This window comes from Strigops habroptila, chromosome 5, assembly GCF_004027225.2.
Source record: "Strigops habroptila isolate Jane chromosome 5, bStrHab1.2.pri, whole genome shotgun sequence".
In the NCBI taxonomy this organism is placed as follows: Eukaryota; Metazoa; Chordata; class Aves; order Psittaciformes; family Psittacidae; genus Strigops; species Strigops habroptila.
In genome coordinates this window covers 69,388,655-69,409,017 of record NC_044281.2, presented here as the reverse complement: position 1 = coordinate 69,409,017, position 20,363 = coordinate 69,388,655, and the positions used below count along the sequence as shown (strand labels likewise).

General features: G+C 43.8%; 1 protein-coding gene across 4 annotated transcripts in view; it reads left to right on the top strand.

Annotated features, from left to right (window-relative positions):
- Positions 1–20,363, top strand: part of SH3PXD2A (SH3 and PX domains 2A) — a 265,696-nt gene that overhangs the window by 182,717 nt on the left and 62,616 nt on the right. For all 4 annotated transcript variants that reach the window (XM_030487968.1, XM_030487967.1, XM_030487966.1 and 1 more), the window contains one exon: positions 9,283–9,414. In XM_030487968.1, the coding sequence (XP_030343828.1) occupies positions 9,283–9,414 (132 nt within the window). The remainder of the gene's footprint in view (positions 1–9,282; positions 9,415–20,363) is intronic.

The window sequence follows — 20,363 nt, the reverse complement described above, 5'->3', positions numbered from 1 at the left end:
TAGCAGTGGATAGTAGTTTGTTGTGTTGTATCTTTCTTGTCCAAGTCAAAGCCACAATCCAAAGCAGCTTCCCTTCTTGTGTGAGTTGACTCTGCACAAGAACCTGCACAGCTGCTTGCTCACTATCCCATGCGGGATGGAGGATAAAAGAACAGCAAAAGTGAGAAATCTTGTGGGTCAAGATAAAGGACAGAAACATGACAATGTGCTGCTGCTGCTTCTGAAATGCTCTTTTGCTTTTCCACAGTAAGTACGAAGGGTTTTATATAGAAAACATATGACTCTGAGGAAGATGCTAAATTTTCATGAGAGCATCAGATTCCTGTCACAAGATGTTGCGAAGGAGGAGGGAGCAGAGAAACAACTTCTGGGTGACGTGTCAGAGTCTGGAAATAGTAGTCCAATACAAGGAGAAAACTAAGCCTTATAGTATAGGAATCAGAACTTCTCCTGAGTAACCAGTGGATTTCTTCTGCAAACATTTTTCACCTGATGTGGAATATCAAGGAAGAGGTCTTTTCTTCCTTCAAACTTAGGAAAAATGATCATGAGCCATAGATCTTGTGTCTGTACAGGATGCTGGCCTGGTCATGCAGGTGGTTAAGGCCACACGTAGGTCTCAAGGCAAGGAAAGTTGTAAACACTCCTGCTGCTTTCCATACCTGATCTGGTAAATATTCAAGTTCATGCCCTGTTCAAAGTATGTGAACAAAATCCCACCATCTTCAATGGTTGAGTGCTTGCTTGTCTGAGGTTTTTTAATAAGCAAGACTGCTGTGATTTCAGAAATGCTATCCTTGACAGAGTTGATTATATCCCTGGGGGGTTCTGCCTGATCTTAGCAGAGAAGGTTTAACTTCAGGGTGGTAGTTGAGTATAAAAGTGCAGAAATATGTGAAATATTCAGTCACAGGAGCCTGGTGGTTGATAGGTCACCAGGGAGTTCAGACAGAGAAACAGAACGAGACTGAGCAGAGGTGAGGAGGAGACAGAAGAGGTGGTGTCACTTGGGAAGAATGACAAGAAGCCTTCAAATTACCTGGCTGGGGGTACCCTTCTGCTGACTGCTTTTAGCTAAATGCTCGTTGCTATTTTGGCTTCAAAAACAAATGTGCATGACGATAGGGCAAATACAAGTGATTGAGCATTGCATGGTGCTCAAGAAGGTGAATATTGATACATAGTCCTGCCCAGAGGCCTTCTGGTACATCTAGCAGCTTCTTAACCCCCCATGCTGCTCCAGTTCACATGGCCTTTCATTCTACTTATCATCCAAATTATTCCCCAGTTTCCAACACAGCTACTCTTCAGTCCAGACCTGCCATGGGCTATATCTTAATGTGACAGGCTAATGGAGCAGACATGAATCTGAATATGATCCTTACCCGCATAGTACAAATCTGTGTCTGAGGCTGGGGGTCAGAGACTAGGACAGAAGCCAGTTTCATCCTTCCTGAGCTCCATCTGAGGGCATATACCTGCTCCATGAAGTGGAGACTCTAACCAAGGATTGAAAGTGGTTTAATAACCTTCTTTGGAAAAAGATGTGTGCCATACAACCAGATCCTGAGAGGTGCTGTGGTGGGGCACTAGTTTGGGGCACCCCAATTACCATTAAGTTCCTTGGCTAGTCTGCTTTGTGCCACGTGGAGTAACATGAATGCATTGCATTGCTGAGCAGGACTAGGGCAGATGCCAGAGTATGTAGGTGCCTTCAGCCTGGTGGAAGTCTGTGTCTAGCAGCTGTGTGAAAATCTCCAAGCAGTTTAACAGATTTGTGTGCAAAATACTAAGTATTCCTAGCTGTTGCTACCTGTAACCTAGTTGGTTGGAATCGCTGTTCAGAGAGCCAACTTTCCAAGAAGGACTGGAAAGAGGACTCCACTTTATTTTCTTTCTTTTCACCCTCCTGCCTCTCATTTTTCTTGGCTCTGTCTTAAAACCCAGCAGATCAAAAATAAAATTTAAAAAAATCCTGAGATTAACAAGCTCCACTTGGCAAAGGTCAGCACTAAATTTATCCATTTGTCAGGATTTTGTTGGAAATGCTGCTGAGGACTATAAAGAAGGAAGAACTGAACTGGAGCACTCACTTGAGAGAGTGCCTGCCATTTGCCATGGGCCAAGCTTGTTCCTGACACACTCCCCCATAAGGGTTGTGTTTTGCTGCTGGTTTTAGCTGTGCGTCAGACACGTACTCCAGTGCTGGAAGCCACAGTCTACTCTAAAGCTGCCATTTGTCCCATCTCTCGAAAGCTTCTCCAGGTCTTCCTTCTTAGAAGTGCTAGAAAATAATGTGTGTGCCTTACGTTGGGGAATGAATCCAGGCATCAGGTTAATTTTCTGCTGCTGTGATTTCTGATCATATTGCCTTCTAAGTGGCAACTCATGCTGTTGGCTTGTAGTAGCAATCCAGGGGATCAGGAGGAAGTTGATGCAGCTCATGGAGTTCCCATCTATGCCAGATTTCTGCATATGTAGCCAGAAAGATAACAAGAAGGATTTTAGATACTCTTCAAGGAAGCTACTGCCCTACGTACTGAAAGGTTTGCAGAGCACATGAGTGCTGTGGAGTTGAGAAAGTGTATGTATAGATGCTCAGTTATGGAGAAACTTCTTGTTCATTAATCATGGCTGCTAACCTTTTGTGAGAGAGTTTGCACATGACCTGGCCATCTATGGGTGCTTGGTGCTCAACCTTGTTTTATTCTCAGGCATTCTTTTGGATTTGGACAAGGTTTTAGGCCCAACTTCTCTGGCTTTGAGTCTTCCAAATTACTTAAGCTGTCAAATCCAAACCCTTGCCTTTCTGCTTTCAGTCCTATCTTGGCCTAACAGCAGGGTGTCACCTGCTTCAAAACTCTTTCTGAAAACACAACAGGATTGCTTTGCTCTTCACAAAAAAGCTACCTGGCTGAGCTCAGGAAAGCACTACAGAAATGATACTGTACTAATAACCCATTTCATAGACTTATCCAAATACTTATATCATCTGTAATGAGGCTGCATCAAAAGAAGTGTGACCAGCAGGTCAAAGGTGGTGATCCTGCCCCTCTACTGTGCTCTCGTGAGACCTCACGTGGAGCACTGTGTGCAGTTCTAGTGTCCTCAACATAAAAAGGACATGGAGCTGTTGAAGCAAGTCCAGAGGAGGGCCACGAGGATAAGGGGGCTGGAGCACCTCCTATATGAAGACAGGCTGAGAAAGTTGGAGCTGTTCAGCCTGGAGAAGAGAAGGCTGCGTGGAGACCTCATAGCAGCCTTCCAGTATCTGAAGGGGGCCTATAAGGATGCTGGGGAGGGACTCTTCCTTAGGGACTGTAGTGATAGGACAAGGGGTAATGGGTCCAAACTTAAACAGGCGAAGTTTAGATTAGATATAAGGAAGAAGTTCTTTACTGTGAGGGTGGTGAGGTACTGGAATGGGTTGCCCAAGGAAGTTGTGCATGCTCCACCCCTGGCGGTGTTCAAGGCCAGGTTGGATGGAGTCTTGGGTGACATGGTTTAGTGGGAGGTGTCCCTGCCCATGGCAGGGGGTTGGAACTAGATGATCTTAAGGTCCTTTCCAACTCAAACTATTTTATGATTCTATGAGGCAAAGGGATTTTTGCCAGTGCTGTTTCATTGCTAAGACCTGGAGACTGGACTGGGCTTACTCCTTTAGTTTATTATGGGTGGTGCTGAACATCTATCTCTGTCCCTAAAAGCTTCGTAGCTCAGGACTGCTACACCAAGAGCAGCTGATTTCTGAAGTTAAATACTGCTAGGGTTGGGGGGATTCCTGTCTGGTAGAAGGGTTGAATCCGCTTTCCTATTGCTACAAGCTGCGAGTTGCCTTTTACCACTAAGAATAACTGACATGCAAATACAGCCTGTATTTTGGTAAATGGGGAGGGGACTGAAGATTGACAGACTGCAGTGCAGGAGTATCCAGGAGATGAGTCAAAGGCCTGATTGTTTAGGGCAGATTAAGAACAAAACCCAGAACAACGAACAAACAAAAATAGGAGACAAAAAGCCTCCATTGAATAGAAGAGAGCTCTTAGGCTTAGAAACATTGTTTTGATCTAAATCCATATTGTTCCCAAGGAGATTTGTAGAAGGTTTCATCAGTTTCATCCCACTGCTTACTCTAGGAACTGGTTATTTTAGGAACTGCTTTTCATAGACCCCTATGAGATTGTGAGTTCTTGTGTAATCTTGTGTGCTTTATGTGGTAAAGCCTGTTCTTTATCTTGTGTGCAGCAGACACTTAACCCAGTTTTTAGGCAAACCTAAGCTCTCTGTCTTAAAGTACTTGGGGATAGATCACTGGTGGAAGGCTCAAAGAAAGTATGCCGTTGTAGTATGTTTGTTTAGCACAGTGACATGGTCCTTCTGATAAGAAAGAAAAGAGGTAATGTCTTAAGGGGAAGAAAATCCCTGCGTTTAGAGCTGGGCATATGATAGTTGTGAGGGGATAGACTGATTTGAGGATTTTAAGTAGGCTGGCTGCTGCTATTCTTGGTGTATTTTCTCTTTTTTTCTTCCTTCCCCAAAAGGAGTTTTCCAGAGATAAGTAAAGGCTTACCCTTCAAGAATTGGCTTTAACAAGAAACCACAGCTCTAGAGCCAAGCTACCACAGTTACTCCTCCCTATGCACAGAAAAGTGCAAAACTGTGACTTTATTGTATGGAAAGCCATGATACTCGGGAGTGCCTTCTGCCAGACAGCCCTGTGTGCAGACCTTGCACGTGTCCTCAGCCGTTGTGCCCAGGTCAGTGGGGCTGGACTACCTGCCAGTTGGTTGTTCAGCTGTGAGTCATCCTCATGGCGCTCACTGACTGTTTCTGTGGTTTTGGCTGCTTCTGCAAAGCTTCCACTGACCAGCTCAGTACTAATTCATTTAGTCTGAATCTGTAAACACTCGATTGATAATCATAAAGGGGCAATATAAAAGCCTGTGCGCTGTATGGATTAAAAGAGCAGACATGTTTATAGCCTGATAACAACAGAGTACTCTGGCAAAGATCAGGAGTCTCAGATTTCCATATCCAGATGATTTTATTTTTGGAGTCCAGTTGGTGGTTTTAATTTTTGGCTATTGCAAAACCATCATAGGTCTTAGCTGTTGCAACATAGGAGGAGGAGGAGGAAGACGTTGCTTGGAACAGGCGCTCTGCGCTCTTATTTAGGCGGCTTTCACAGTAGTTGCTGGTCTCCGAGTACAGCGGGAGGAATGATGCTCCCTCCTCACTGCCTAGTGAGGGGAACAGGGTGCAACTGTGTCACTTAATAGTGCCAGCTGTGAGGGGCATGGACAAGCTCCAATGACATTCCTACCCAGCCCCAGGAAGGGAATTGCTGAGGTGAGGAGCGGGAGGATTGTAAAGTGGAGCCCTATGGAGAGGAGGAGGGGTATCCTCAAGACTTTAACCAGGAAACGGACTCGAGGCAAAAAGAAATGGAGAGGCAAGCAAACTCTTATTTCAGCAACAATCTGTCGTGCGCTCTGCTCTGGGGAGGGCTTGCAAGTTGGAGCTAAACCAAAACACTAATTCTGCTTTTTTGGGGGAGAGGAACTCTACCTGTCACATCAGCCTTACCCTATCGTCTGCTCTCCATTTCTCCTTCCTGGGCTGAAGAGGCTTTTTGAAAGAGGGGCTGTAATGTCAGGGGGCACTATAGTGTGCATGTGAGCTTGCTGGGGAATTCGTGTCACTCTGCATCCATCTTCTCTGGCATGCCTCACACTGAGCAGCCTCTTACTCTTCAGAGCGATGCTGTGTCCTGTGTTACAACTTAGACCTGAACTAATTGGCAGGGATGCGGAAGCGCCCACGGCAGCGGGTGTAACAGTGCTCTCTGTGGTGTCACCTGTCTTGTTCCTTTGAATTCACTTTGGGGGGAAAAACCCGCATCCTGACATAACATATCAGTAATGTTGTGGGCATCCTGAGTGTCATTGAGGAGTAATTCATCTAAAGATGCTTGTGGGGGTTGGAAAGCTGACAGTTGAAGTATTTTACCCTACTGACTGTTCCTGAAGGGAATATAGGAACAACTTAAACCAGGCTACCCAGAAAATGTTTAAGGCTTTTGATTGCTAGGAAGAGCTGTTTCTTTGTCATCTTTCCTCCATCCCTTCCTCCTTTCTTTCCTCCGTTACTGTTACTGAAATATTCCTCACTCTGCAGTGGCTAAACCTGGGCAAGCATCACTCTGGGAGCCACAGGGACTCCATCCCTCTGAAGGGGGATATTCTGTAGGCATGATCTGCTGTACCTGCAAATGAACAAGTTTGACCTTGATTACTTCCTAGACCAAGGAATATATTTCTATTTTTTTTTTTTTTTTTTTTTGTCTTAATAGGGACCCTGTAACACACAAGCTTCTGTTAAAACGGTCTCTTAATTGTGTATGTTGCACCAGCCACTGTAGTGACAAAGAAATCCTCCTGCAGCGAGTACCTTTATCCAAGGCAGGACAGAGTAAATGGCATTGTAAAGTCCTGCTGGGTTTTGGATACGTGAGTGCAGATATAACTTATCTTGCCAGACTGTTGTAAACCCGCTTTTTATGGAGCCAGAGTTGCGGAGGTGGATTTGAAGTGCTGCTTCTCCAGGTTTCCTGGCAAGGGCGCTTCCCTGGCACATGGTCCCTGGCTCAGCCTCAGTGGCTGATGGTGGGGTGTTTGCCAGCCTGCGCTAAAGCTTGGTCCTCTTGTTCCCAGCAGGGACACATGCATCATGTGGGCACTGACTGCTGCTGCTACCAAGCCAGTGTTGTGTTTTGGGTTTTTTTCCTTACTCCCATGAAAAATTATCTAGGAGATTAGAGGAAAGACAACATTTGGGGTGTCTATTTAGCAAGTAGCTTCGTTCATTTCCCCTGCTCCCTTTTGCCTTTCCACACAGTGAATTTTCTGCATAAACATAAGGCCATAATGGTTTTTGTTTCTGATTAGGGAACTAGTATTTATATTAAGACTAGAATGAAGTAGGGGTTGTAGATGTTAATTGCATAAATAAGTTGAAGGAAGATGATAATGCTGCTCCATTATGGACTGGAGACAGAATTGCATAGGAAGCAGTGTGAAAAAGGGAAAAGCATCTCATTACACTCTGGGTAACCTAGTTAGCACTGACTTAAACCAGAACACACAAGTCAAGTTGATTCATCGTGAACAGAAATGCGATGCTTATTTGGAATGAACAGCTATGGTGAAAATTTTTATTATAAATTTCAATGTTGTCAGTTCATGGTCTTCTCCCCCTATTCCCACTGCTGGCTGTGGTTCAAGTATCTATAGAAATCTCTTAAACACAAACTTCTAGAGGAGATGACTCCTCTTTAAAGAAAATTAACCTATGTAACCTGAGGAGAGTCAGAGGCACGCTTAGGGAGCAAGGAAGTCATCTAATTTTCAGGATTTCTTAAATCTGGTCCAAAGGGAGCCATTGTGATAGCGTTTCCTTTCAGGAAATGGTTGAATTAATTGCTTTTTGTTCTAGGATTTTCATTTCACAGGATGCTGTTTTAATGGCTGATGCTTTCTTTACCTCTTTCTTGGCAGGGATGCTAGTTATTTGTCTGTAGAATCACTTTGCATCTTTAGCCCTAACGCATATGAACATGCTGCGTTTGGAAGTAGAGTGCTGAGTATCCTCTGCTTGGCGGTCAGTCCCCTGACGTGTCTGGAGGACAGTTTCAGACCATGCTCCTTCCTTCCCGTCTCTTGTAGCCAATTTGTCATCAGAGATTCAGGAGACCTGGAGTCTGCTCCTGGCTCTGCCCCCATCAAATGAAATGGGACTTTCAGCAAGTAGCACATCTGCTTCTGTCTCCCCTTCACACCTTTATCTAGAGAGACAGGAACTGCCTCTTAGTATTTAAAATGTATAATAATGCTGTTGGCCCAAACTGCTCTGCCCTAATAGCCTTTGCTGTAATTCAGGAAACCTGTAAAATAATTTTGCATTAAGGCATGTTAGCTCTTAGACAGAAGTTGGCGGTGCTTTTTGCTCTGGTCTGATGCCTTGAAGAGTGTATAAATGAGGGCACATTAAGAAACCCTGACATCTTCAAGGTTTTCATGACTTCTCAAGGCAGTTTCCAGGCAGAGCACAGTGGGTCTGTGCCTGGGCTTGGGAGTGCAGAGGCCCCTGTCTGCACTGTTTATGTTGCATTAGAGAGCCGAGATGCATCTCATACGGTGAGCAGCAGTGCAAGGAGGTCTCCCTCCTTGTCTGGCACGGTGGTGTGCCTGCCTCACAGCTCCACTTCAAAATGCACGATTTCAGTTTAGGGGTGGAAAAGTCAGAAATCAAAGAAAAAACCCAAGAGAAAATTCCAGGAGTTTGGGGAAAGGGAGAACAGTTATTTTGGACCTTTTTTCACCCGTTTGTGTGTGAGCCCATTCTCATTCATAAATGGCTCTAACACTCGAAAGCCTTTGCTACAAAGAGAAACCAAACAACTGGAGAGGTTGGCTCCAAGGGATCCAGAAAAGAGCGGAAGAGCAATGGAGAGGGGGAAGCGGGAGCATTCTGTGCCCCTGTCCTGCTTGGGGCGGCTGTGCTGTGGGGAATGCGGAACTGCGGGGCTGGCGGGGGGCAGGCAGGGGGTGGCTGTGTTTGAGCAAGGATCTGGAGCTATAACTCTTTTTTTCTTCTTCTGTTTCAAGTAAACACTCTTCCCCGCCCTCCCCTCTCTCCCTCCACCCCACCTCCCTCTCTTTCAGTCCCGCTCATGTGTTTCTATTTAAGGGCTGCAGTGCAGACGAATATGATTGGCATCTACAGCCCCCTCTTGACTTGCAGCTCAAGCCTTTAGAGTGGAGAAGGAGCTGAGCCGCCAAGGGGAAAGCTGTTTGTTCTTTGGGTTTACTGGGGGGATGGCTCAGCTGTGGATTTATGCTGCTTCAGCCCAGGACTTTTCTCTCTGAATGGGAGCAAGGATTGTGGAAACCATGTTGGGAAGAGGTTTATTTTCAGAATCCATCGTGAAACTTTACAGCTAATTCACTGTTTTTTGGCTATTTTTCATATATTTTTTTTTTTTCCCCTCCCCTTTTTTTTCTTCTTCTTCTCTCCAATGTCCCTCTGTGCTGCTGGGTTGTGGGCCAGAGGAGGCTATTTCTATATGGCCAGCCATTTAGGGATATGCTGCGAGCCAAGGTTGTTTGCTGATTCGCTTGGCTCTGGTGACAACTTGGCCTGTTGTGAATCGGATGGACGGAGGTCGCTCTCAAGGAGCCATGGCTGGAAGCTGGCTTACGGCTTGCTTTTTCCCTTCCCCAGGTGCTGATGCTAGCTCTGAACCCATGATCCTGGAGCAATATGTGGTGGTGTCCAACTATGAGAAACAGGAGAACTCTGAGATCAGCCTCCAGGCTGGAGAGGTCGTGGATGTCATAGAGAAAAACGAAAGCGGTAAGACACGTTTGCTGCTTTTCACTCATCCAATGATCCAATTTTTTGCATGTGTTCCTCCTCTTTCGGTTTCCTCATCACTACTTGTGGCTGTACGTTAGCTCCATCTGGTTCGTTTACTATGTCTGGCTGAGGATGTTGAAGTTTCTCAATGTTGATTTGGGCTGGGGGCCAAATGTTGCCTTCTACTGTAAGAATGTTTCATAGGTTTTGTGCGTTAATTAGCCAGGATACGCTAATGGAAAATGAAGGTGAAGGAGAGAAGGATCTGCCGCTAATGAAGCTGATGTATATTACACTGATATAGTTGCCCTTCTGTCTCTTCAAGTCTCTGTCAGCATTTCCATTACTAACTCCCTTTTTGGAGGATTTATAGGATGAGTGTTTAAAAATTGCTTAGGATGAAACTTGGCTTGACAGCTCAGCCTGTGGCCCAGAGCTCAGTAGGGAGGGCAGAGAATGTGCGTAGATATATACGTGGCCATGCACAGTTTCAAAACTTGTTGCAGAAGTGTTAATTGGAGAATTTTGATGCAAGGAGGCAGAGGCTGTCATGTAAAAGCGAGATGAAATCCCTTCTGCAATCCATGGAACAACCAGCTTGCACTTGGAAAATGAGATTTTTGGCAAGTGTTCGTATAGATGTCTTTTGTGTACTTTAACTCTTGGATGCCTAGTAGCTTTGAGTCAGACTGAACAAATGCAGGAGGCTCTGTGTGTGAGAGTGGTTGGAGCGGGTTAGCAGCTGGTTTGAATAACTGCCTGTCTTCAGCAGCTCCTCCTCCTCCCCTCCAGTGCTCCTTGTGTATTAATGCAAAGCTGTTGTCCAGGACTGGTTTCCAGTCCACTCATGACTTGTGTGTCCTCATCCAGAGGAGCTGTTGGCATTTGGAGATGTTTAAGCAAAGGCTCACGTTGTGGTAGCTCCACATGCAGGGCTCTCACAACTGGCTGGCTCTGGAGCAAGCTGGGCATGCCAGAGCTTGAGGGAACCAGGACACCCTGATCAGATCCAGCTTCCAGAGCTCAGTCAGGTTATCCGCAGTGATGACCATACATTGTATTTTATTTCTTTTAATGGAGTGGTGATTTCTCTGCTGTATGAAAGCCTAATGCTTGTTTGGCCCAAAGTGATGCAGGCAGTTGCTGGCCTCTGATTTAGTGTGGTGTCCAAAAGGGTAGTGTGTGGAAATGCACTGGCTAGAGTGAACAGAAATGCCTGTCTCCTGGGTACTGACTATCTCACTCATAAAACTATTAGAGGCCAAAATGCTCATCTGCCCCATTTTAAAGCAACCGTTATGACTGAAGGGGGAAAAATGTCTTAACTTCTTAAACTGTCTGGGCTGCTGGACAAGCATCCTCCCTTCCAAGCCTGAGGGCTCCTCACTGTCAATAGTGGGTATTACTGTTGTCAGAATAGGGCTGGTTATTGTGGCAACTTGTATTCATACCCATGATGTCCCTGTCTTGGATAATGGCTTATGAAGCCAAGGGAATTGGGCTGTTAAATAATGCAAGAAGTGTCTGAATTCCAAATTACTGTTCCTTTGTGTTTTCTTTTAATGTGGCTTCTCTGCCTTGCATAGTTCACATCATATTGTATTGAACCACATAGTATGTGGAGATATAAATGGAGTGTCAGGGTTTGAATTTAGTGGGTCCAGAAATGTGGCTCTTAAGGAAACATCTTTCAACTTGTAGTACAGTTCTTAAGACCATATTCCGATGCTTAGCAGCCAGATTTTTTAATGTCCATGTAAACAAGGAAGGAAATCTGAAGTCCTGAACTCTGTGCTATGATCTTGCCTATATATATATATATGTGCATGTGTGTGTATATGTATATATAAAATAAAGATACAGGTATATTTAAAAAAACCCAAACAAACAGAAGTCACAGATTGGTGATGGAGAGAGCATCATTTGCTTGGATGCTTGTCTAAACTGTTCTGGCAGAGAAATCATGTTTTAGTTGTTCCAAGAACAGGAGTCCAAACATGCTCTTGCTCTATCTTAGGTTGGGGATACCACAGGAATTAGTTTAATACTATGACTTCTTGTCTCTTCAGCTATAGCTGAACCTATGAAGCGCACGTAATGAAACTAACAAAAGTTTCTCAAGTGTCAGATTTCAAACCTCATGAGTTATTGTTTGAGGTCGGGTATCTGTCTAGTGTAGGCAAGCAAGCCTAGAAGATGTGGTTATAACTTCTAAGAATATAGGGATATACTTTTCAAGAAAATAGATTGTTGGACTATGCACACATGTAGTCATTCATCTGTATGTTTATGTTGGCTTGATAAGTGTTGCGAAACTATAGCTGTGATTGTATAAATTAAGCTCATTCTTCTCCTGATCCAGACAGACAAAGGTAATGTAAGGTGTTTGTGAATGTCACCTGCAGGAGGAAGTTTCTTCAGTGAAAGGAAGGAAGTATGGCTAGATAGCTTGTTAGCTGCGTGGCTGAGAAGTCACATCAGACTGGACGGTGTACATTGGATGTGCTGCTAGGCCAGTATCTGAAACTTCCTTGTGTATGTACATGCATATAGCATATCATATGTCTGGTTTGGGTTTTATAACTGTACTTTGAGGTAGCTGGATTTGAAAAGGCACAAATGATAGCTTGGTTTTAAAATCTTGCCTGAATAGGGTTGCTTGGTGATGCCTAGGGACGCTTAAAAAGTTCTTTTGTTTCCTGAAGTGCAGAAAACCTTGACTTGGTTCTGTTGCATGGCTTTGTAGGGAAAAAAACACCTCCTCTTACTTGTCAAATGGCCTATGCTTTTCACACAGGAAGCTCAAAACTAGTTTCAGAACAATGGTGCCTGTTTCATGTCTTGCTGGATGTTTTCTTCTGAACACTTCTAGGGCCTGAGCTAGATTTACCATCTCCTCTGATGTTTGCCTCCAAGTTGTGTACACCCCTGAAAGGAAGTAAGCTCTGCTTTCAAAGCCAGTGTATAGGGCAGGGGGAGGGGAGGGAATTTGGAATGTGGTTTACTGAAGTCTTACTTGGTTATCATCAAGCTATGTTAATTTAAGTTTGTTGCATTTACTGTATAGTAGCATTCACTGTTACCTTTCCTATATAAGAGATGGTATTTAAGATGTGCATAGGCAGACATGTGCAAGCCCACTTGGAAGAGCCTTGTCTCATACTTGGTTTTCTTTCACTAAGAGTTGTATAAGGTTATCTTTGTTATTGTGCCAATAAAATTAACGACTTGGACATCATTTGAAGCTGAAACTTCTGTTCAGTATTATGACTTAAAAGCAAGGTCACTGTAGCATGTGTGGTGAATAATATCTGAAAACCTGCATCTCAGTTATGAAGCCCATGGGTCACCATAACCTGGCTTGATACAATTGCCACGGAAGCAAACATTGCCAGACTGAAAAATCTGTAGGATTTTTATACTAAGGAACAAATTATTTAGTAATGTACTAGCTCTCAGACTTTGGCACTTGATTTTTGCAGCAAATACCTGTCTTGGCTGAGCAGAAATTGTCCTTCAGACCTTAATTTCCAGGAGCAGAAGACCCACAGTGTGCCTGCTGTATCTGATGGATATTTATCTCTTTTCCACAGCTGAGGAGGAAAATCTGCATGTAGCAATGGTCACAAATGCATCCAGAGAAAAACAGATGTTTACATTCTCTACAAATGGTGTCTGGGAACAGGTTGTAGTTACAGAGCTTGTTTTCCTTGCTAGAAGTGACTGTGATTTCTTTAAAGGTACTGTGTAACCAACCTGCACTGTCCAACACTATCTAAACGTTTCTGAGCTGTTTCAAAATAACAATGTGAATAGTTGACATTAGTTTTGACAAGTTTAGTTGACAAGTCTTGTCTGTCAAGTACACAGGCTTCTTTTAAACCTTAACCAAAAAGAGCCTTGTGGAACGGCTTAAAAATGTATTTCTGCTGCAGAAAAGAAATGTTGAGTCTTTAAAGCAGGAATCCGACACAGATTTCTTTAAGGTAGAAGGGGGAGGGATTGGGCCAGAGCAGCTCCCTCTCTGCCAAGTTTTGCGTGGATGTGGCTGGAAATGGTCAAGCTATAAACTGTGGCGGCAGTGTTTGCAATGGAAAACTTGACAGATGGTGAAGTATAAGTGCAGTCCCGAGCACCTCTGCCTCCGCTGCTGCTCTGCTCACAGGCAGGACGGGTGCTCTTCCCTTGCAGGCCCGGAGAGCCATGTCTGCGGCGGGGGCACTGTGGGACGGCGTTTTCAGCTGAGCAGGACCATAGCCATTTCCTTTGCAATTACATAACTGCAAACCAATTTCCAATATTATATTACATTGAATACGTAAAACAAAGCTATTATGGCTAGTGCAACTTTATCGGGACCTAAAGGGATCTCTGGCAAGGGAGGCTGCTCTTTGCTCCTTAGCTGGGATGTGGGACATAGTACTGAAGTATCACCATAAGGAAGGTCTCTGCTCATCAGGGTGCCTTGGCTTAGGGGTCTTGGGACTTGCTGGCTGTCCACAGTGTCAGGAGACTAGCATGTTCCTGGCAATATGCTCTGCTACACCATTTGGTTTTACTTGTGCTGCTCACTGGCTGCAGTCATGATCTAGGAGAGCGGCATAGAGAGGCCACAGCTTTCTTGAAACTTTGGCTCCTGGGAATACACCGGCTTCTCTACAGCAAACTCCTTCTTAGATTGAGGGCTTTTTGTATTAGGTTTCTGCCTCTTCATGGGGAACACGGAATCCTTTGTTTGAAGGTGTTGCTTTCCAGGGTTCAGTGAGTGGGTTTACTGGTACCAAATTGGGCCAAGGTTACTTTTGTGGTTAACTACTGCATCTTGGCTAAAGGTGCACCCTTGAAGTATTCCAGATAGAAATAGAGAAACATGATTTTTCAGAAATCATGGATCAGTCTTCCCTGCCTATAGGCCCTCTGCTGTGCTTGTTTTTGCAAGTAGCATTGATATTTGGTCCCTTTTTTTGGTGGGGGTTTTGTTTTTGAATTCTGTAAAGAACACTGTTCATATCTTGCATATGCTTTCTGCTGCCCTACTCCTTTCTCTAGGATGTTGTCTTTGTGGTCCTTCCTTTGTACATGTGGGGGAGCATGGCATTATGTGCATTGCTAGCAAATGCCTCTGAGCATTAGTATTATCTCCCTTTAGGTTGGAGAAGACCTTTAAGATCATCAAGTCCAATCATAAACCTCGCACTGCCACTCTCGCCTCCTCCACTAAACCACATCCCTAAAATGCCCATTAAGTATTTCATTCCTGTCTGCAAAAGAAATTTCAATTAAAATAAATAAAATTGCTAAATGACATTGTGAGCTAACCTCTCTCTTCTGCCCATAACTTTTCTGTGTGTCCTTCTAAGTCACAGTAGGCCCTATGGTTTACAAAAGCCTGGCTCTTTTCTGATATACTAGTTAAGTTAAAATATAGTAAAGTCTTGCAAAAGCTGGCCAAAACCCAGTACACTTCTGTTTATTCTACCAGATAAGTGACACACTAGCAGTTTCCTAGGTTTCACATGTGGATGTAGCTCTACACCAAATTGCAGATGCAGTTACCATGTTTGCTTATGAATTGTCAATAACTTTGCATCCACTGGTCAGATGTGTTGCCAGACACAGTACACCTAATTACAAACATCATGCTTTGTTTCAAGTGCAATTGTGCATGCTGCCTTTCCCTGGAAAGCTTTTTTCCTTACAAAGCATTTTAAGAGAATGTGGTCCATCAGATGAGATGCAGGACTTGATTTCTGTTTATACATCCAGCCCTGCCCTGCTGTTTGCTCTGCAAAAGCTACTTCAGTTTTCTGCATTTTGATTTCTTCCCAGCATGGCTATGTATTTAAATTTTAAACCTTGTAAGAGACCATGGTCGTGATATAAAAGGTAAATATCAGCAGCCCCTTCTCTTCATCAGTCCTTGAGCTGTGCCTGGAATTTGAGGAGGAGAAACAAACACTTATATAGGTCAAACACCTTTCCTCTAGCACCAGTGGCTTCATCCCAGTGGACAGGTTTAGGTGAGTGGCCATCACTAAATACCTGCGATGACTTGTGTAACTACTCCTGTATGCACCAATGTTCATAACTCTCTAACAAGCAGAACCGAGTTCAAGGGAAGACCACCCCAAACCCCTACTTCAAAATCAAAGATCTGTAGACTCCAGTGCCCTATTATGAATACAGTGCTGCCTTGCCATGCGTCCTTCCTTTCTGGGCCTGTCACCAGCCCTGTAGCAGAGGATACTTGATCCACTTATGAATCAGTTCCTGTCCTACCACAGTTTTCTGCCCAATGTACTTACTAAGGCAGACAAATATATGCCATCTGAGGAGGCAGGGTGGGTGATCAGGAATTTTTGGCTAGGAGTTACTGGAAAGTTGTTTAATGTCCTAAAAACCAGAGTTTGTAAAGTCTCCCTCCAAACACGGACAATGCTGGCAAAGCAGAGATGCTTTTCTCCTTCAACTGCTTGCAGCTCAGGGTCTGGAGAAGTGCTTCTCTGTGCAGACAGAGTTTGAGACATCTGTGTTGAGGGTAAGGATGCTCAATGACACTTGTCTTATTGCAGCAGTGTCTTCAGGCTTTTTGGAGATTGTGATATGCAACATTATAAGCAAAGCATCCGGTTGGTGTGTTTGGTTGCCAAGGTGTAGGGTATTTTATTTTGAACTGTCTGGAAGATGGCATCTGTGGAGGGAGCCTGGGTGCCTTGTTTTAAAAGTATTCAATGGAAATGGAGTATTGATAGGATGGACAGGAACATTTAGACTAATCCAGGTTCTGTGCTGGCTCCTGGAGAAGTCTGAGACAAGCTTAGAGCAGAGAGGTAAAACTGGATGTGATGACTTGCTCCAGCCAAGTTCTCACAGGAGATCAGCTCCTTTCTGGGAATATGGTGCTTGACCAACCCTGCAAACAGGCACTCCCTCTTCGCAGCGGCTTGTTTGCAAATGTTGAATGGATGGAGAGAGTTTACACTCACCAGAAACACTCAGGTCAGCAGGAGATGAGGAGGAGCCCTCCTTCCTCTGCTCTTGCCCCTGGGAGCCCGGGGGTGGGGTGACACTGTCTAATGACTTTAGCAGCTGTACTAAGCTGGAAGCAGCCCTTGACAGCTTACCCTGACCTCTCTGGTGATTCTGTTCTGTAAACTATTTTCTGACCTCTTTTTTTTTTTTTTTCCTAGTTTGTTTGCATTTTTGAATGTGTGCCTCTGCAAGGGTAAGGAGGTGGTGGCTGCTTTCTTTTTCTGACTGTTCAACTTTCAGCAGTCAAAGGGTGTTGGTATAGCTGAAGCCCTCATTTTTGTTTCAAGGCTTTAACTTAGATTTACTGTGCCCAGAAAGGAAGCATGCCACATTTCTGAAGTGGTTGCCTCTGAGCTGCAGTTCAAGGCTGCCCTATACACAGGCTTCACAACTAAGCTATTTGGGACTGATGTTTCTAGACCTGCCTATTGCTTGAGCATCATCACACCAACATCTCAGCTGAGGTTAGGAGGTTGCTGCATAAAACAAAATGCTTAATTAATATGTTGTAGTATTCATGCTGCTATCTTGTGATGTCTAAATAGTTTTCCTCTTCCCCACTTAGTAACTTACATGGCAAGTGACATTTGTTTCTGTGTTTAAGAGCTTGGAAGGTAATTCTTTATTCTGGAACCAAAGCAGGGTTGTTAATATTCTGGTGTCTGTAGTCATCCTCTGTCACTGTGGAAAATGAGGTTATTCTCCTTTGCCACCTCTGATATACCTAAGGTTTTGTGACTATGCAAAGGGATTGAGATGGGCTCCTGCTTTTCTGCTGGGAATACGCATTCTAGCCCTGTGACAGGAGAGATTGTGCTGTGACATTTCCATCCCTTCTGCATTTCACAGACACCCTTGCTTGGTTTTCGTTTGCCCGGATTTGAATTGCAGTGTGTACTTGCCCTGACTTCTTAGTGACAAGCTCATTACAAAAACTTGAAATATGGCTGTCTGGTAACGGTACTTTGCAATGCCTAATTCTACTGAAGCTTTCCTGGGACACCTCCAGACTGCACTGGAGCTCTGCTAGTAGGGGTATTTTGCTTGTTGGGATGGAGGAGTTGATTGGTGGCTTGTAATATTTGAGTTGGGGGCAGCTGAATGTCAAACTAAAGTGACTTTCAGTGCATTCATAAAGCCTTGTTAAAGCTAGCTAGTAGTATTGTTGCTTTGGCTTTATCATGAAAGTTTGCAGTGTAGTAAGAAATCAGTTGCTGTTTTCCAAGCAATGCTGCCTCATTTCATTCTCCTATTAGAGGGAAAAGAATCATTAATAAGTGATAGGGACACGAGATGTCATGGAGTCATTTTCCTCTTAAGCATTCTCCTTTTTAATAATACCTATCAGATTGCCTCTATGTAGTGTTTGCTTTTAAATCGTTTTAAAGGAACATTTCTCCAGATAGAGACATGATAGAACTGAACTTCCAGTTTGAAATCGTCCCTCTGGAGCATATTTTCACAAGTGCTATGGGCTATATAGTATGTGATTTGTATTTTTTTTTTCCTTTTTTTTTTTTTCTAAGTCCCATTCCCATTGTTTATCTTAATCTTGGGCAACTGGTATTCCAACAGGGCTAGTTCACTTATGTGGGCTGGATTTTTTCCTTTTTATGGAGACATCTGAAGTCCAACCACTCTGACTTTTGCATTCATTCGCCTTTTCTTTAGTTGATGTCATGTCTCTGTGGGACAACTCTTCCCCACTCCCAAATTTCCCTAAGCTAGGGGGAGGGGTTATTGCTGTGAATATATCTTCAGATATGTTAAATATGCATCTGCAGGGCTGGGTTTTTCCCATCTGCTTCTTTGAAGCATCCCATTGAAGTAAACAGTTTCTCTTTTGAACTTCCCTCCACCTGGCTTAATGTGGAACAAAATACTACCCTTTTAGTTATACAGTTCTCTAATCTCTCAAGAAATGAGAATGGGAACCCAGAGAGAGGAATTCCCTTGTCTTGCAAGACCCAGCAGAGCAAGCCCACTTGCCAGGGCAAAGCCTTCACACAGGCAGGATTGAAAGAGGTCCCATGTGGTTGCCAGGTCAGCATGTGTGGAGACTTTTCTTGTCTCCTAACCACAAAAATTGTAGTTCAAACAAGAAAAAGTCTATGTCAGCCCTTGCAGAAATTGTTTATCTGCAGCTGTTTTGACTTCCCATATCCAAAAGATTGAGACCTTTAAGACCACCTCTAGGAGCAGGAGAGAGAACAAGCCTGTCTGGACTTTATGTTTGGTTGCTGTGGGCATGAAATCTGTTCCAGGACTTCTGGGACTGCCCTGTTAGTCTGGCTCCTGGGGAGAGGGTGGGATGTGACCACTGAAACCATGGACTTGAAGACTCAGTTGTCTATAAAAACAATTTAGCCTCAGAGGAACAGGGTGCATCAGTAAGTGTGGAGAAGCCAAGACACAAGCAATGCTACCTTCAGGTTTGGTGTACAACATAGCCAGGTACTCCTGAATAGTAGACTCTCTACCATGCCTCTGAAAACTTCAATTCTGAAATTGCAGCTGCCTGCAAGTTCCCTCCTCTTTCGCTTCTCATCTAATCCTGCTGTGCTGAGACTTTATACTCAGGCAGATAGTTAAATTCTCTGTTTCCACTGCATACCCTGTTTGGAGCCCAGGATGGCAGGCTGAAAAGGAAAAAATTTTACACAGAATCCCTGGTTGGAGCCTTTACTCATTACCTCCTCTGTTTAGGCAGTCACTGCCAGTTTCAGGACCCTGAAACCTGCCCCAAGGAAATGTTTCCAAGGAAAATCTGCTTCTCATATTAGAATACATAAACTTTCTAATGATTAGGTTTCCTATATCAGCCAAATAGGTCACCAGCTCAGCACTGCTGCAATAAACTACCTGGAGCCAAGAAGATACAAGGATATTACTGAGGCCTTCCAATGAGTCCTGTAGTTACCTTGTGGGCCACATTCCTTGGGATGTGACTGCCTTTAAAAAAAAAAAAAAAAGGGGGGGGGTGGGTGGGAGGGCAATTATTTACTAGTTTTTTGTTATTTCGAAGTTTATTTTAAGCAAGTCACTTAAATGTCTTTAAATAAGCTCCAAAAATATTAAGCTTAATGCACAGTGACTGATGTTTTCTGCCCTTTGTTCTAGTTAATCAAGAAACCAATTGTACACAAAGGCTTTGGGCTCTTGTGGTGACTTTCAGGCCTATTTTTCCAAGTAAGCAAAAGACTGATGGTGCATTTTTGTTGTGTCAGATGAGGACAAGATTAATAAAGGATGGAAGAGATTTCTTTTTTTATTTTTTTTTTTTCCCCCCCAAGCTGCACAGCAAATAAGCAGTTCCAATAATACTTTGACAGCAAAATGGAAGCTGTAATCATTAGCAGACGTGTTTCAGTTACGACCAGCAACGTAACTCCTTATTCTTGGTTTTGGTGTTAAAAAGAGTTCAGTTTCCCCACAAACCAATTTCTTGTCTGTCTTCAGATTAAGCAAAACCTATAGAAGTAATCGTCTTGCTTAGGAGTTTCATAATGCAATCAGATTTAGGGGGTGGCTTGACAGAGGAGTGTATGTAGGCTCTTCCCATCCATCCCTCAGTCTGGGACATCAGACTTTCCAACATTCTTGACAAAGACTTTAATTATTTTTGTGGTAGAAAGATGTTGGCTTATGGCTAGATTAACTGAAGCAGTTCTGGAAGATGCAGGGGAAGAGATGGACTCTCTTGGATCTCTGTTTTACTGGCTAACTTCTCTTTACTATTTTTATTGGCCAGTTCATCTTTTTGTATCTTGATACTGTGTGACTTCATCTGAAAGTTTCACATGCAATGGGACATCACTATTTCAAATGAAGCTGAACTGCAGTTATATTGGCAGTGTATTCAAACTTCAACTAGGTGATAATGTCAAGTATTTCCCAGGCCTTGCTTGAGTCCA